We start from the raw sequence: 16238 nt of genomic DNA on the forward strand, positions 1-16238 counted from the left end.
CGTGCTTGAAGTGGAGAAACAAACCCACCCTCGGAGGCACAAAGTCCCACCTACTCTGTGCCCCACCCCAGGGTTTAGGCTTGAGGAAGAGGAGGGGCTGGAATTAAACCATCAGGAAGAAAACATTTTCAGACTAATATTTACTGTTTTGTGGGGGCAGACTTCACTTCCCAGCCAGCTCCTTAAGATGGCTTCAGAAACCCCTACTTGCCCCACTCCAGAGATATAAATTCATTCCCTTCTGTAGAAGCTGCTCCGGGATTGAGGGAAGGATGGAGTAGGAGGGGAAGAAGGCAAAAGGGTGGGAGAGGCTTCTAGTTCTGGCTTCTGCTCCAGCTCGGGTTGGGTCTGACCATAGATCTGAACGTATGCAGAGAGAGCTGGGAGTGCTCAGGGATTGTCTGGGGCCCAAGGACCCGGGAAGGTGGTTGGGAACAGCTAACCAATTCACTTCAGGTGGGGAATACTCGGCCAGCCATGTGACCTAGGCGGCCATTTTCTCACACCCTGCTGTCGCCATCTTCCATGCAGACAAAGACACCATCCCCCACCCTTATGTGATTCGGGCGTGGTGACTGCCTGGTTACTGAGATTTGGAAGCACGCATATTTAACCCCAGACAAATGCCCGCAGACAACATTTTGGCTTGCAAGTAGGGTATGTAGCCGCACCAGTCGACCCGCCGCTTCTTCCCGGTCACTTGGCCGTCCTCCTTCGCCCTCCTCGGCTATTTCCTTACCTACGGGGCAGCCAGGAGGCGGGGCCAGCGTGGTCGCGAGGAAGGGACGGGCGGGCGCGAGCTGTCAGTCAGAAGCCCCGTCCCCTCGCGGAGAACGCACAGTGGGCGGAGTCGGGCGCCGCCGGCCTGGGATCCGGAAGTCGGAGCCTAGCTGAACCGACTTGTCGTGTTGCCCTCGCTTCTCAGATCTCCGTCGGAAGTGTAGGTAAGAAACTACTCTCCTCTTTTCTCACCTAGACGGCCGGGCAGTTAGGATCGTGTATTGGATGTGAAACCAGAGATGCCCGCCAGCCTGGAATAGAGAGGTAAACAGCCGGATCCTTTCCAGGGTAGAAGGACCCGGAAGAGGGGCGGGTTCGCGGCACACGTGGAGACGCGCCTAATTGCCTTTTCGCGGAGTGGAGTTTGCCGGGAGAGGGGCATTGCCCCATCCCACCTAGAAAGGTGTAGACCCGGGACACACGGTGTAGAGAGGGACAAACTTCACTTGTGTGGTGAAGCGTTGATCGTCCTCAAGATAGTGAGGCTGCATTCTGCATTCACCCTGTATAGACAGGAGTCGACCCACCGAAGGAATGGGGGACATCCACCCCAACCGTGTAGAGACATCTCCCTCAACCCAACTGAGCATCGCAGACTTCTCCCGACTTAAGGCATTTCCTTGGCTTGACTCTAGACAGCCGCCTCGAGGCACTTCCTCAGGACAGACAGACGCTTTGATATATCTGCCCCCATACCAGTATAGAGGAGCTTAGAAACATTTAATATACAGAGGGAGGGCACCTCCTCCCCATTCGCGTAGACCTAGAGCGCTCAGTGTCCCTCCCCAACTCACCCGTTCCCATAGTGGTTGCAGATACAGGCCTCATCCTATAGACAACTAAGCCGATTGCCCCCTCCTCCTAGGTTAGATTGAGTCCCCATTGTGGAGAATCAGACCTGATCCCTACTTCCGTAGCCCCCGTTTTACCGAATGTGTAATTTTTCGAAGCACCCAAACAGAAACAGACCTTAATCCATGAAGAGACAGATCTGCCCCTTGAGGGTCCATGGGGGTAGAGGGGCTCAGATGTGTTCCTCTCCTTTTGAGGTAGACACAGATCATCCCCCTACCTCCCCTACCTCCCCCAAAGATTTAGCATCACTAAATGTAGCAAGGGAGATACCCTACAGGAGCAGATATGCAGGTCTCCCTCCCTGTAATGTTGAGAGGGAGTGACATCGTTGATTACCCGGCAGTGCAGTGCCTACGGTCTCTCCCCTTTACCCAAGGTAGTGGAGCTCAGATCTGTTTCTCTCCACCCAGGGTAGAATCACAGACGCCCCCACCCCCAAGTATTAGGGCTGATCTACTAATTTATAGCTGCATTGCCTGCCCCTTCCACACACCACCCATGCAGAGAACCAGAGCCCCTATTTCTTTCAGTGTTAGTGTGCTGCTGACTTCAACCAGCATAAAAGATGAAAGTTGTCACAGTCCACCTCCCATAGAAGGGTCCAGAATAGCTCACTGCAGGTAAGGTGCAGACCTGCTTATTCAAAGCTGCATAGTTGTGGAATCAGGCATATCGATCCCGCACCTCAGCCCTCTCCAGGGTAAAGAGACGCAGGACCCATCCCCACAATCTAGAGATAAACAGATCTGTGGTTCTTTTCCCATGCAGCAGAGATGCACACAGCCACTTTGTGGGTTTCCCCAGTTTCTCTGCACCCCAGAGTAGGGGGACAGATGGCAATACCCCCAACCCAAATCACTGAGGTATAGACCCCAGGCATATGCAGGCACAGATTTTTACCCCTTCCTTCAAGATTTTGTACTTATCTCAGTCCATATAGACACTCAGGTAAGAATCCCTGTTCTCAGGCCCCTTTTCCCCAGGGTAGACTCCTGGGCTCTATTTACGCCCTTCCCCACCACCTCTCCCAGGGTAGATGAGGTATAGAATCCCCTACTTGGGAAAAGAGGCACTATTATCACCCCATATAGAAGCAGACCATCCTTGCGTGCCCCTTTCCCCTCAGTGTGGAGGTGTTTAGCACTAGTCTTCTACCTAGAATATAACACTATAGTGTGGAGGAATAAGAACCAAAGACCTCATCTGATGCTTTGAGCCACTGACTCCACCCGGGATGAGGTTGAGACCTATTCCTCCTTTTGGGTAGTATGACACTTCCTTCTCTGTGTGGACTCAGCCATATGAGGCTCTAGCTTCAGCTTCTCCCAGTTTTCCTAATTATTACGGCTTCCTCATAATGTTCTTTAACATTTTACCTTTAGGGGACTTAGGAGGGGGCTTGTGGCATTGTAGTTAACAGCTGTCTTCAAATTGCTTCTTCGTCCATTCTTACAGGAGGAGAACAAGCAGATTTGAACCTATCTGCTTTCAAGCTGGTCATCGCGATGAAACTTAGACACAGTGAGTTTCCTTTACCACCCCTCCCAATCCTGTGCTTTTAATGAATATTCATAGAATTTCACAGCAACTTTTCATTGTTTTGGTTTTGTTTTGAGATGGAGTCTTGCTCTGTCACCCAGGCTGGAGTGCAGTGGTGCAATCTCAGTGCACTGTAACCTCCACCTCCAGGGTTCAAGCATTTCCTGCCTCAGCCTACCGAGTAGCTGGGATTATAGATGTGTGCCACCATGCCAGGCTACTTTTTGTATTTTTAGTAGAGACGGAGTTTCACCATGTTGGCCAGGCTGGTCTCGAACTCCTGACCGCAAGTGATCTGCCCCTGTTGGCCTCCCAAAGTGCTGGGATTACAGGCGTGAGCCACTGCCCCCGGCCTTCACAGCAACTTCTAAAAACTGCTGAATATGTTTCAGATCACTCGGTCTGGGTCTTTTTCATATGGTATCATTGCTGTCTTCCTGACTTCCTTGTCAGAGAATGTTTCCCTTATGCCCCATTCTCAATTTATAGATGAGGAAACTGAGGCTTAGCAAGGTTAAGTAATTTGATCTGAGGTGAATTGCAATAAATGACATATCACACTGCCTATAACCCCAACATGTCCTAACATTTTTCTCTATCAGTTGGTACCATAAGTTGTACTAGTGGTTAAGAGCGTGCTTGTAATCCCAGCTGCTTGGGAGGCTGAGGCAGAGGAGAATTGCTTGAGCCTGGGAAGCAGAGGTTGTGGTGAGCCAAGATCATGCCACTGCACTCCAGTATGGGCAACAGACTGAGACGCTATCTCAAAAAAAAAAAAAAAAGAAAAAAAGAAAAAACAAAACAAAAAAAGAAAAGACAATGATAACATTTGGATAGTACACTGGCACTGGGTGGGCTGGATGAGGATTGTGCAACCCAGTGGCTCTGTTTTATGTGTGAGTGCTGGCCCTGCCAGTGGACAGCCTGGTGGGAAAAAACTTCATACATTTTTTATATAATCATAAAAATGTCATCAAGAATCATACTGTTAATACCAAAAGCAAATAATCATACTTTTTAAAAAATTTTAATTTGCATGTTTTTTGGAGATGGAGTCTTGCTTTGTCACCCAGGCCGGAGAGCTGTGGTGCCATCTCGGCTCACTGCAACCTTCACCTCCTGGGCTCAAGCGATTCTCCTGCCTCAGCCTCTGGAGTAGCTGGGATTACAGGTGCCTGCCACTGCACCTGGCTAATTTTTGTATTTTTAGTAGAGACGAGGTTTCGCCCTGTTGGCCAGGTTGGTCTCGAACTCCTGACCTCAAGTGATCCGCCTGCCTTGGCCTCCCAAAGTGCTGGAATTGCAGGCGTGAACCACTATGCCCGACCAAATAATCATATTTATAAGTAACACAAGAAAGGTGGTAATTAGCCGGGCGCGGTGGCTCAAGCCTGTAATCCCAGCACTTTGGGAGGCCGAGACGGGTGGATCACGAGGTCAGGAGATCAAGACCATCCTGGCGAACACGGTGAAACCCCGTCTCTACTAAAAAATACAAAAAACTAGCCGGGCGAGATGGCGGGCGCCTGTAGTCCCAGCTACTCGGGAGGCTGAGGCAGGAGAATGGCGTGAACCCGGGAGGCGGAGCTTGCAGTGAGCTGAGATCCGGCCACTGCACTCCAGCCTGGGCGGCAGAGCGAGACTCCGTCTCAAAAAAAAAAAAAAAAAAAAAAAAAAAAAAGAAAGGTGGTAATTATACTTTATTTAGGAACATCTAATACTAGATGATAAAAATATTGATAGTGATGGAAAAGACAAAAATTACCTGGTTAAATAAAGTAGGCTATATGCATACTTAAGAATTCTGGCTGTTTAAAAAATAAAGAAGTATTGTATAGAAAGATTATATGTAAAAACTGTATTGTGTGGAAAGACTATTAGATGGAAAGATGTTCAGATTTGCTAACTGAAAGAAGTTGGGCCACAGGACTGCAGTATGCTATCTTTTATGGAAGAAAATGGGAGGAAATAAGAATATATATTGGTATTTACATAAAGAAAATGATGCATAATAAACTAATAAAGTGCTTTCTTGTGGCAGTGAGGGGACTGCAATGGATAGGGACAAGCATGGGAGGGAGACCTCTCAAAATAACACCTTTTTATTTTGGAATCATATGACTATTACCTGTTAAAAATAAAAAATAATTCTACACATCTACATTAGTGAGGAAAATGGTGAAAATTGAATAGAAAAACTTCCTATGTGCACACAAAACCAAGACCTTCACTGGTAAATTGCAATTAATGATCAGACTAACTGGGATGATTGCTGGGAAAGATGCGGGGAGGTACCGTGTGGTGCAGCTGTCTGCACTCTGGGCTGGGGATATCTTGGATCCAAATGATGATGATCAAGTCTGGGAATGTTTTTGAGGAGTGCTGAAGAGTGTTCAAATGCAGTTTTAACTGTTGTGCATTCTTTTAAATTTTTTATTTTTTTTGAGACAGAGTCTCGCTCTGTCTGCCCGGGCTGGAGTACAGTGGTGTGATCTCAGCTCACTGCAACCTCTGCCTCCTGGGCTCAAGCGATTTTCCAGCCTCAGCCACCCGAGTAGCTGGGATTATAGGTGCCTGCCACCACACTTGTCTAATTTTTAAAGTTTTAGTAGAGATGGGATTTCATCATGTTGGCCAGACTGGTTTTGAACTCCTGACCTCAGGTGATTCTCCCGCCTTGCCTCCCAAAGTGCTGGGATTACAGGCATGAGCCACTGCGACCAGCCTATTTTTTATTTTTTATTTTTTATTTTTACATTAAAAAAATTTTTTTTTTGAGGTGAAGTTTTGCTCTGTACCCCAGGCTGGAGTGCAGTGGCAGGATCGTGGCTCACTGCAAGATCTTGGCTCACTGCAACCTCCGCCTCCCGATTCAAGCAGTTCTCCTGCCTCAGCCTCCCGAGTAGCTGGGATTATAGGCGCCTGCCACCACACCCAGCTAATTTTTATATTTTTAGTAGAGACAGGATTTCACCATGTTGGCCAGGCTGGTCTTGAACTTGTGGCCTCAAGTGATCTGCCCGCCTTGGCCTCCCAAAGTGCTGTGTTTATACGTGTGAGCCACCATGCCTGGCCTATTTTTTATTTTTTTGAGATGGAGTCTCGCTCTGTTGCTCGGGCTGGAGTACAATGGCATGGTCTCGGCTCACTGCAACCTCTGCCTCCTGGTCTCAAGCGATTCTTCTGCCTCAGCCTCCTGAGTAGCTGGGATTACAGGTGCGTACCACCACGCCCGGCTATTTTTTTTGTATTTTCAGTAGAGACAGGGTTTCGCCATGTTGGCTAGGCTGGTCTCCAACTCTTGACCTCAAGGGATCCACCTGCCTCGGCCTCCCAAAGTGCTGGGATTACAGGCGTGAGCTACGGCGCCTGGCCACTGTTCATGTTTGAGTAGTTATTTTTTAAGTGGGGAGTGTTTTACCACTTAAAAAGTTTACAACTGGCAGGGCAAGATGGCTCACGCCTGTAATCCCAGCACTTTGGGAGGCCAAGACGGGCAGATCACGAGGTCAGGAGTTCGAGACCAGTCTGGCCAACATAGTGAAACCCCATCTCTACTAAAAATACAAAAAATTAGCCGAGTGTGGTAGTGTGTGCCTGTAATCCCAGCTACTTGGGAGGCTGAGGCAGGAGAATCACGTGAACCCGGGAGGTGGAGGTTGTAGTAAGCTGAGATCGCGCCATTGCACTCCAGCCTGGGTGACAATGCGAGACTTCGTCTCAAAAAAAAAAAAAAAAAGTTTACAACTATTGGTGTTGGTGGCACAGGTGTATAATCCATGGAACTTGCCTACCTGCCTGCCTTGTCTGCCTGCTGGTTGGTTACCAAACACTGATAAACATGTCATAGTGGGACAATGGAGGGGCAAAGGAATTGCGGCTTTGTGCAGAAGTGCGATTGTAATAGACTGTGGGATGCTAGCTGGTCAGGAAGGGAAGAAGGATGGCTGACAATTAAGGAACTGAGTAGAACGTTCAGGTCTCCAAGAGGTTGTACAAATGGGCTTGAAGATAGGACAGAGGGGTGTCTGAGACTGCTTTCAGAAGTCCAAGCAGTTACAGGTCGTTCCCCCATAGGTGTAACCATAGGAATGGGTGGGTGAGTGGCTATGATTGAGTGGAGATCCTTGGAGGTGAAGATGTCAAGGAAGTGGGAAATCTAGATTGTTGGAAGGGTTGCCTGGTGATCTCCAAAGTCACCCAGGTTGTTGGTGGCAGGAGTTGGGTCGAAAGAAAAGCAATGAACCAGGTGCTTCAATAGATGAGGAAAAGTAAGTCATAGATGGCAGGCATAGCAGCCTAGTTGGGGCCTCAAAAAGAGCAGGGTTTTTATCCTATCCCTCTCCACACATTTTTTGAGATGGAGTCTCACTCTGTCACCCAGGCTGGAGTGTAGTGGTGCTGTCATAGCTCATTGCAGCCTCAACCTCCTGGGCTCAAGCGATCCTCCTGCCTCAGCCTTCTGAGTAGCTGGGACTACAGCCATTTGCCACTATGCCCCACTAATTTTTTTTTTTTCAGTAGAGATGAGGGTCTTTCTGTGTTGTCCAGGCTGGTCTTGAACTACTGAGCTCAAACAGTCCTCCCACCTTGGCTTCCCAAAGTGCTGGGATTACAGGTGTGAGCTACCACACCTGGTTTTGTTTTGTTTTGTTTTGTTTTGTTTTGTTTTTTTCTTTTTAACAAGAGGGAAAAATAGTCTCAGCTTGGCACTGGTGAGTCTGGAGGACTACGTTCTCTACCTACTGACCCCAGGATAAACATGTGCCAGTGAAAACAACCACCACCTTTTGAGAGGCCTGCAAGTGAAGCATTGTCCTTGGGAGAGCCAAGTCTCAAGGCAGGAGCTTGGGGAATTGATCCCAGGGAGAGGTTGTTAGGGGAGTGTTGATCACCCAGGTGGGAGTTTCAGAGAATGTTGTGGGGAGTTTGATGCTACGGCAGAGGAAGGATGAGAGGAATGAAGTCAGTGGGTGTACAGGGACATCTGTGGGTGACAGTATGGGAGGTATGGGATTAACGAATACAGAGATCTGCTTTTGAGTACTGATAAATTGGTGATTTTAGGCCTAGATGATGTTGGTGGATGCATTGAGGCTCAGAGAGGTTTTAAAAAATTCTTCAAGGTCATATAGCTAGGTAGTTGTTGAGCCAGAGTAAGAATATCTGCTGGTTATAAAATGGTAGCTGTTTTCTCTCTGGAGTTGTTGAAAAATCTATGAGCAGAGGCTCCTGAGTGCTGGGAGGGATGACTGACTGTACCCCCTTCTTTTTCCCTCCCCGCTTCTCTTCTCCCCTCTGAAGCACATTCTTTTTCTCTCCAAGTGATGTATTTTCTTTCATTGTGTGCTTGTATCCATTGCAGGCACTCAGTTTCCAGGGAAGTTAGGCTGATGGAAATTGTTGAGTAAAATGTCCAGACCTGGTTCATTCCAAACCTCACATTTTTGTTGTTGTTGTTGTTGCAACATGAGTACTTCAGAAGAAAGGAGACTGGAGGTCTGTTTTGTGTTTATTTATACTGTTTATTTAAATTTGACCCATTCACATTTGTTATGAGACGTTTATGTCTGGTCAGATTTCTACTGTCTTATTATTTATTTATTTATTTTTTTGAGATGCAGTCTCGCCCTGTCACCCAGGCTGGAGTGCAATGGTGCGATCTCAGCTCACTGCAACCTCCGCCTCCTGGGTTCAAGCGATTCTCTTGCCTCAGCCTCCTGAGTAGCTGGGATTACAGGTGCCTGCCACCATACCCAGTTAATTTTTGTATTTTTAGTGCAGACAGGGTTTCACCATGTTGGCCAGGCTGGTCTCGAACTCCTGATCTCGTGATGCGCCCACCACAGCCTTCCAAAGTGCTGGGATTACAGGTGTGAGCCACCATGCACGGCCCTGTACCATCTTATTTTATATTTATTGTTTATTTTGTTTCCTCTTATTCCCTTATTTATGCTTTGCTAACTTGATGAAGTTTTTAAACAATTCTCCATCGGTAATTAAAGTTATGTTGGTAATTGTTTTCATATTTATATCAAACATAATTAATTCTGTATTTCTCTATCACTTTACCAAAGTTAAATAATGACTATTTTGTAACCTACCCTTTCAAAATGAAACCTTTAGCATGCTTTCATGCTTTTGCTTTTCCAACCCCCATTACTTGATTTCTGGATTTTGTTGAAATCATTTGATATTTCAGTTCTGAACTATTTCCTTATGATATGCTTCTTGGATTTTAAGAATCCTTTTTTTTTTTGTTTGTTTTTTTGAGACAGGGTCTCACTCTGTCGGCCAGGCTAGAGTGTAGTGGTGTGATCATGGCTCACTGCAACCTCTGCCTCCTGGGCTCAAGTGATCTTCCTGCCTCATCCTCCTGAGTAGCTGGGACAACAGGCATGTGCCATCACACCTGGCTAATTTTTTTTTGAGACAGAGTCTTGGTCTGTCGTCCAGGCTGGAGTGCAGTGGTGCGATCTTGGCTCACCGCAACCTCCACCTCCTGGGTTCACTCAATTCTCCTGCCTCAGCCTCTCGAGTAGCTGGGATTACAGGCGTGTGCCAACACACCCAGCTAATTTTTGTATTTTTAGTAGAGACAAGGTTTCACCACATTGGGCAGGCTGGTCTCAAACTCCTGACCTCAAGTGATCCATCCACCTTGGTCTCCCAAAGTGCTGGGATTACAGGCGCGAGTCACCGCACCTGGCCCGCAGCTGATTTTTGCATTTTTTTGTAGAGACGGGGTTTCACCATGTTGCCCAGGCTGGTCTTGAACTACTGAGCTTAAATGATCCACTTACCTCGGCCTCCCAAAGTGCTGGGATTATAGGCGTGAGCCGCTGCGACTGGCCCTTAGAATCCTTTCTTAATATATCTTCCAGTTCTTAGCCACATGAGAGCTTGCTTGTTTACATTCAGTGATTTTCTTTTCTTTCTTTCTTTCTTTCTTTTTTTTTTTTGAGATGGAGTCTCACTGTGCTGTCCAGACTGGAGTGCAGTGACACCATCTCGGCTCATTGCAGCCTCCACCTCCCGGATTCAAGAGATTCTCCTGCCTCAGTCTCCTGAGTAGCTGGGATTACAGTTGTGTGCCATCACGCCTGGCTAATTTTTGTATTTTTAGTAGAGATGGGTTTCACCATGTTGGCCAGACTGGTCTTGAACTTCTGAGCTCAAGTGATCTACCCGCCTTGGCCTCCCGAAGTGCAGGGATTGTAGCTGTGAGCCATCACTCCTGGCCTCAGTGATAAGTTTTAGTAGATTTCCTGTCCACCACTATTTGTTTCCTTTTGCTTGGGATCTTTATTCTGATTTAATTTTTATTTTGCCAGTAGTTTTATCCAAAAGGAAACACAGGGCCAGGCGTGGTGGCTCATGCCTGTAATCCGAGCACTTTGGGAGGCTGAGGCGAGCCAATGACTTGAGGCCGGGAGTTTGAGACCAGCCTGGCCAACATGGCAAAACCCCATCTTTTGTAAAAACACAAAAATTAGCCAGGCACAGTGGTGCACACCTGTAATCCCAGCTACTCCGGAGGCTGAGGCAGGAGATTTCCTTGAACCCAGGAGGTGGAGGTTGTAGTGAGCTGAGGTGGCACCACTGCACTCCAGCCTGGGTGACAGAGCAAGACTCTGTCTCAAAAAAAAAAAAAAAAAAAAAGAAAGAAAGAAAGAAAGAAAAGAAAAAAAGACAAGTGGTAATCTTTGCTCACCTGAAAATGTCTTTTTGTTACCTTCACATAGTAAGAGTGATCTATTGGTTAGAGTTTTCTCTCTTTATCTTTGGAGTTCAGAAATTTCATCAGGATATGTTCAGGGTATGTCTTTTTGGTTGTTAATCTTTTTTTTTTCTTTTCTTTTTTTTTTTTTTTTTTTTTTTGGCAGGGTCTCTTTTTTCCAGGCTGGAGTGCAGTGGTGCCATCGTAGCTCACTGTAACTTTGAACTCCTGGGATCAACCAGTCGTCCTGCCTCAGCTTCCTGAGAGCTAGGACTACAGGTGCGCGCCGCCACACTGGGCTAATTAAAAATTTTTTTTTGTATAGACGAGGTCTCACTATGTTGCCTGGATTAGTCTCAAACTCCTGGTGTCAAGCGATCCTCCCACTTCAGCCTCCCAAAATGCTGGGATGACAGGGTGAGCCATGGCGCCCAGCCTTGGTTGTTAATCTTGTTGCTACCTGTTTCTGTCCAATCTGAAACCTCAAGCCTATGTTCAACTTAAGGAACTTTCATCTGTTATTTCAGAAAATTATTGCTTCTCCATTTGTACCCTTTTCTCTTTCAGGAACTCCTGTTGTTTAGATTTTAGCTTTCTTGGCTCTATTGTCCATTTTTTCTTTTATATTTTTGCTCATCATTTCCATTTCTTTGAATTTTTGCTCTAAGTAAGCTCCCTCCTTTGGTCTTCTAGCTTATTAATTTGATTGTTAGTGATGTCTTTTTTGTTTTTCACTATTTCTATTGAATTTTTTTTAAGAGACAGAGTCTCACTATGTTGCCTAGGCTGTTCTCGAACTCCTAGGGTCAAGTGATTCTCTTGCCTCAGCCTCCCAGCTAGCAACAGGCAGGTGCCAATGTGCCCAGCTTCAGTTTTGACTGTTAGAGCAGTCTGTGTTTGTGTATTTTTTTTTTGAGAAATGGAGTCTTGCTATGTTGCCCAGGCTGGATTAGAACTCCTGGGCTCAAGGGATCCTCCTACCTTAACCTCCCATGTAGCTGGGACTACAGGCATGTGCCACTGCACCTGGCTTTTGAATTTTTATTCAGTGTCAAGTTTTGGGAAATCTTTTTTTCTCACACAGTTCCTTTGAAGTATCTTCTTGATTCTCCTTAAGAATTTGCAGTAGCTCGAGACTAGCCTGGCTAACATGGCAAAACCCCGTCTCTACTAAAAATATAAAAATTCGTATTTTTGTATATGAATTTGGGAGGCTGAGGCAGGAGAGTCGCTTGAACCTGGGAGACAGAGGTTGCAGTGAGCCCAGATCATACCACTGCACTCCATCCTGGGCAATAGAGCAAGGGTCAGTCTCAAAATAAAAAAAAAAAAAAAAAAAAGAATTTGCAGTAGAATTTAAGTTCTGTTTCCTACATTAACTCTGCAGTGGGAGTCAACTGATGTAATTGTGGAGCCTGTTCTCTGTGTGGTATTCTTGAGCTGCTCATATAATATATTTGTTTGTATATATCCTGACCTTCTAGAAACTCCTGTCTCTGTAGGAATTCCTTGAACCCCTGTGAAGGTGGTAAGAATTAAAGGGAGCCATTCTTTCTAATAGGCCAACTGTGAACGGGATGAGAGATGGGACTTCTTACTGAAGAAGGGGAGAGGCCTCATAAGTTCCTGGGCTTTGCCAAGTCGTGATTGGAGAAGTGGTAGATCTCTCCTTTTTGTATCTGAGGCAGGCGGCAGCATTTTGGCTGAGTGGGTCAAGTCCCTTTGGAGGCAATGGCCTGAGCAGGGTCAGCAGGAAGGGACAGTTGTTTCCCTACATACTGAGGGCATCTGCCCAGGCTTAGTGGGCTGGGACTCCTTAGATTACCTTCTCATGCTGCCAACTCCCTCACCTCAGCCTGGCACTTAAAAAAACTCCCTCACCTCAGCCTGGCACTTGTTGCGTTGCCCCCAGTAGGAAGCTCTGGGGGAAAGAGGAGTCACAAGCACACATTCAGATTACTCTCTGTACAGAATTCGTCTCAGAATTATTTGAGTTTGCAATGAAATAATGTTGCAAACATTATATCCAGTACTTCCTCCAATACTATTGCTGCCATCCGCATCTCTTGTCTTGTGCTGGATCTAGACAGACATGGTATCTGAGGCTTCCTAGCTAGGTTCCCAGTGTGGCCTGGCCTTGATTCAGGTGTCAACAAATATCGAGTAGGTAGATGACGGCTCTTTTCTTTCTTTTTTTTCTTTTGTAGAAAATAAAAAGCCAAGTGAAGGTTCCAAGGGCCACAGGAAGATAAGTTGGCCCTGCCCTCAGGTAAGGCATGCCTGTTGTTGATGGGAAGGTCAAGAGCAGGTTGCTTGTCCCGGGAGAGGCCCACTAAACCCAGTAAATATTGGGTGACTCTGGACAGAGTGCCACATTGGAGTCAGTGGATCTGGCTTTCCCTCCCTTTCTGGGTGGCCACAGCAGAGAATCAGCAGCATTTTTCCCAAGCCATATGCAGCTTCGTGCTTGATTTACCTTGGTAGGGATTATCATTATCCCCATGTTTTAGTTGAGAAAACTGTCAGTGAGAAAGCTCCTAGGTTCAAGGTAACACAACTGGGATTTGAGACTGTCTGATTCTCAAGTCCCTGTTTCTTATGGAGAAGAGGGAGGCCAAAACATCATCTTTGGTTCCTGGATCTCCTGGTCCTGCTGGGAAAGGTGTAGGTAAGTAAGGCTTGGGAAAGAGCAAGGAGAAGAAGGTATAGGCCAGAGAATGCTTGGGTTCTCACAGTTTAGCGTGGGTGAAGCTCTCAAACTTTAACCAGTCCTCTAGAATCACCTGGAGGATGGGGGAAAACATCGATTGCTGGGCCCCACCTCAGAGTTTCTGATTCAGTAGGTCTGGCATGGCATCCGATGATTTGTATTTCTAGCAAGCTCCCAGGTGCTGCTGCTACTGCTGGTCTGAGGACCACTCTTTTGAGAGTCACTTGTCTGGAAAGGTTTTCCCTGGGCCTTGGGAAACCTTCCCAGCTGCCCTTCCCCTCTGAGAGGTCTCTTGTCAGTCCCTGCCTGGCTATGGGAGAGAGGAGCTCTACCAGCCAGACAGGCAGATCTTTGGGGATGGAACCCTTTTTGCCTACCTCTCCTTTCTTTGTCCCCACAACTACACTTCTCTGAGAAGCTTTAACTCCTGCTGCTCACCTTGGGAGTGGGAGGATGAGAGGATTGAGAGATAGAAGGGGCGTTTATGAGGGGATATTGTCTTCCTTCTAGGGCTTCTTGCTGCCTTTTTGAGGTGATTTCCATGGGTTCATTACCTCTGTTTTTTTCTCTCTTATGTGGTGGCCAGACTGCAAAGCAAAATGGGAAGAAAGCAACCTCTAAAGTGCCCTCTGCACCTCATTTTGTTCACCCCAATGATCATGCCAATCGAGAGACTGAATTAAAGAAGAAGAGGGTAAGCTTTTTGCCTTGGTGGGGAGAGAGAGGACCTGCCTTGAATGCCAGGTCTGCAGAAGTGTTGAATGGAAGGGCAAAGGCAAGAGTTGTTAGGGTTGTTGAGCCTATTTGTGGAAGCCGGGAGAGAGGGAGGTTACCATGATACTGGATTTATGTCACCATTTGCTCACCACCCAGTCCATTGCTGTCCGGCTTATGTTTCCACTGCTCTGCTGACACTACCCCTGCTGGCCTCATCAGCGCCTTCCCTGACATCACATTCATGGATAGTGTTCTTCCCTCATCTTATCAGAATGCTCAGCATTTGAGGCCATGCTTTCTTTGAAGCACGTGGACTTTCTTGTCATCTCACTCTCCTGGATGTCTTTCTTCTTCTTTGACTAGCCACTGACAGTCTCTTTTGCCACTTTTTCCTCTTTCTTATCTTTTTTTTTGAGACAGAGTTTCACTTTGTTGCCCCGGCTGGAGTGCAATGGTGTGATCTCGGCTCACTGCAACCTCTACCACCCAGGTTCAAGCGATTCTCCTGCCTCAGCCTCCTTAGTAGCTGGGATTACTGGTGCACACCACTGCGCCCGGCTAATTTTGTATTTTTAGTAGAGATGGGGTTTCACCATGTTGGTCAGGCTGGTCTTGAACTCCTGACCTCAGGTAGTCCACCTGCCTTGGCCTCCCAAAGTGCTGAGATTACAGGCGTGAGCCACCCTGCCCGGCCTTCTTCCTTATCTTTAAATGATGAAGCGTCCCAAGACCTTGACTTCTTTCCATCTCTGGTCGTAAGTGGTTCCACCTGCCTAGTATACATTCTCTCTCTGCTTTTTATACTCTCTTTTTATTTTTCTCTGCCACTCTTCCCTTCATCTCTCTTTTTCTTCTTCTCAAACCCTCATTTCCTGCTGTCATATCTTCCCTCTCCCTGGACCCTGCTCCTCCCACCTCTGCCATGTCGTGGACAGAGCATTTCCTCTGTCTGTCACCCATCCCTCCCTTAGGCTGCAGACCCAGTCAGCTCCAGTCCCAGTGTGTGTTCACTTGTTAGGTTGAGGAGATGAAGGAGAAGCAGCAAGCTGCCCGGGAGCATGAAAGACAAAAACGCAGGACCATCGAGAGCTACTGTCAGGATGTCCTAAGACGCCAGGAGGAGTTTGAGCGTAAGGTAAGAGTGCAGTCCTTGCCCCTGGGTAGGTTTGCTCAAAGCATCTTTTGCCGTTTTTCTGTGAAAGGGAAGAAGGAAGGGTGTGAAGTTGTTGGAGGGGAACAAGGGAATCAGTGTAGAGACGATGGAAAACCGTGGGGATGGTCAAAGGGAGGAAGGGAGGGATAGAGGGAGATAAAGGGCCATTTTGAGCCTTACCTGTGACTGGACACCCCTGGAGAGCTCCTCTCTCCCAAGGTTGAGCCTAAAGACTGGGGCTGGTGGTGGGATCGGGGGCCGGGAGAGTTACATGTGACCAGGGGACGGGGTTGGGGCAGAGGGAGCGAGAGTATGAGGAGAGGATTGAGAGACAGAGAGGAGCATATGTGAGGGAATGTTGTCTTCCTTCTGGGGCTTCTTGCTGCCTTTTTGGCAGATGTTCTTGTCTCACACACAGAATACACACTTGCCAGCTCATACTCCCTTTTCTGACATGCAGTGTGTATGCCTCCCCCATCCTATGTCCCTCATAGATTGTTTTTTTCACACCTCCCTCTTCCATCCCTCCCTTTCACACCCATGTGCACACTCAGGTCTCTACCTGGTGCTTGAGCACAGGCATACACATAGGCACACACATGAACCGTGGGGTTCTGTCCATTTTTCTTCCAGTTCCCAGCTTTATTGGTTAGTCAAAGCTACTTTTTAGTGGCCTGAGACTCCCATGATTTTTTTTTTAATTATTATTTTACTTTAAGTTCTAGGGTACATGTGCACAACGTGCAGGTTTGTTACATATGTGT

General features: G+C 47.2%; 1 protein-coding gene across 1 annotated transcript; it reads left to right on the top strand.

Moving 5' to 3' along the window:
* The first annotated feature begins 615 nt into the window (after nucleotides 1–615).
* LOC116272527 (guanine nucleotide-binding protein-like 3-like protein) lies at nucleotides 616–15736 on the top strand. The gene is made up of 5 exons (XM_031661267.1): nucleotides 616–944; nucleotides 3091–3156; nucleotides 13102–13163; nucleotides 14191–14298; nucleotides 15340–15736. Exons 2-5 carry the CDS (start codon nucleotides 3141–3143, stop codon nucleotides 15622–15624), a joined length of 471 nt encoding a protein of 156 aa, XP_031517127.1. The 5' UTR covers nucleotides 616–944; nucleotides 3091–3140; the 3' UTR covers nucleotides 15625–15736.
* The last annotated feature ends 502 nt before the right edge of the window (nucleotides 15737–16238 follow it).

The sequence above is a fragment of the Papio anubis genome, unplaced genomic scaffold, assembly GCF_008728515.1.
Source record: "Papio anubis isolate 15944 unplaced genomic scaffold, Panubis1.0 scaffold1206, whole genome shotgun sequence".
NCBI lineage: Eukaryota > Metazoa > Chordata > Mammalia > Primates > Cercopithecidae > Papio > Papio anubis.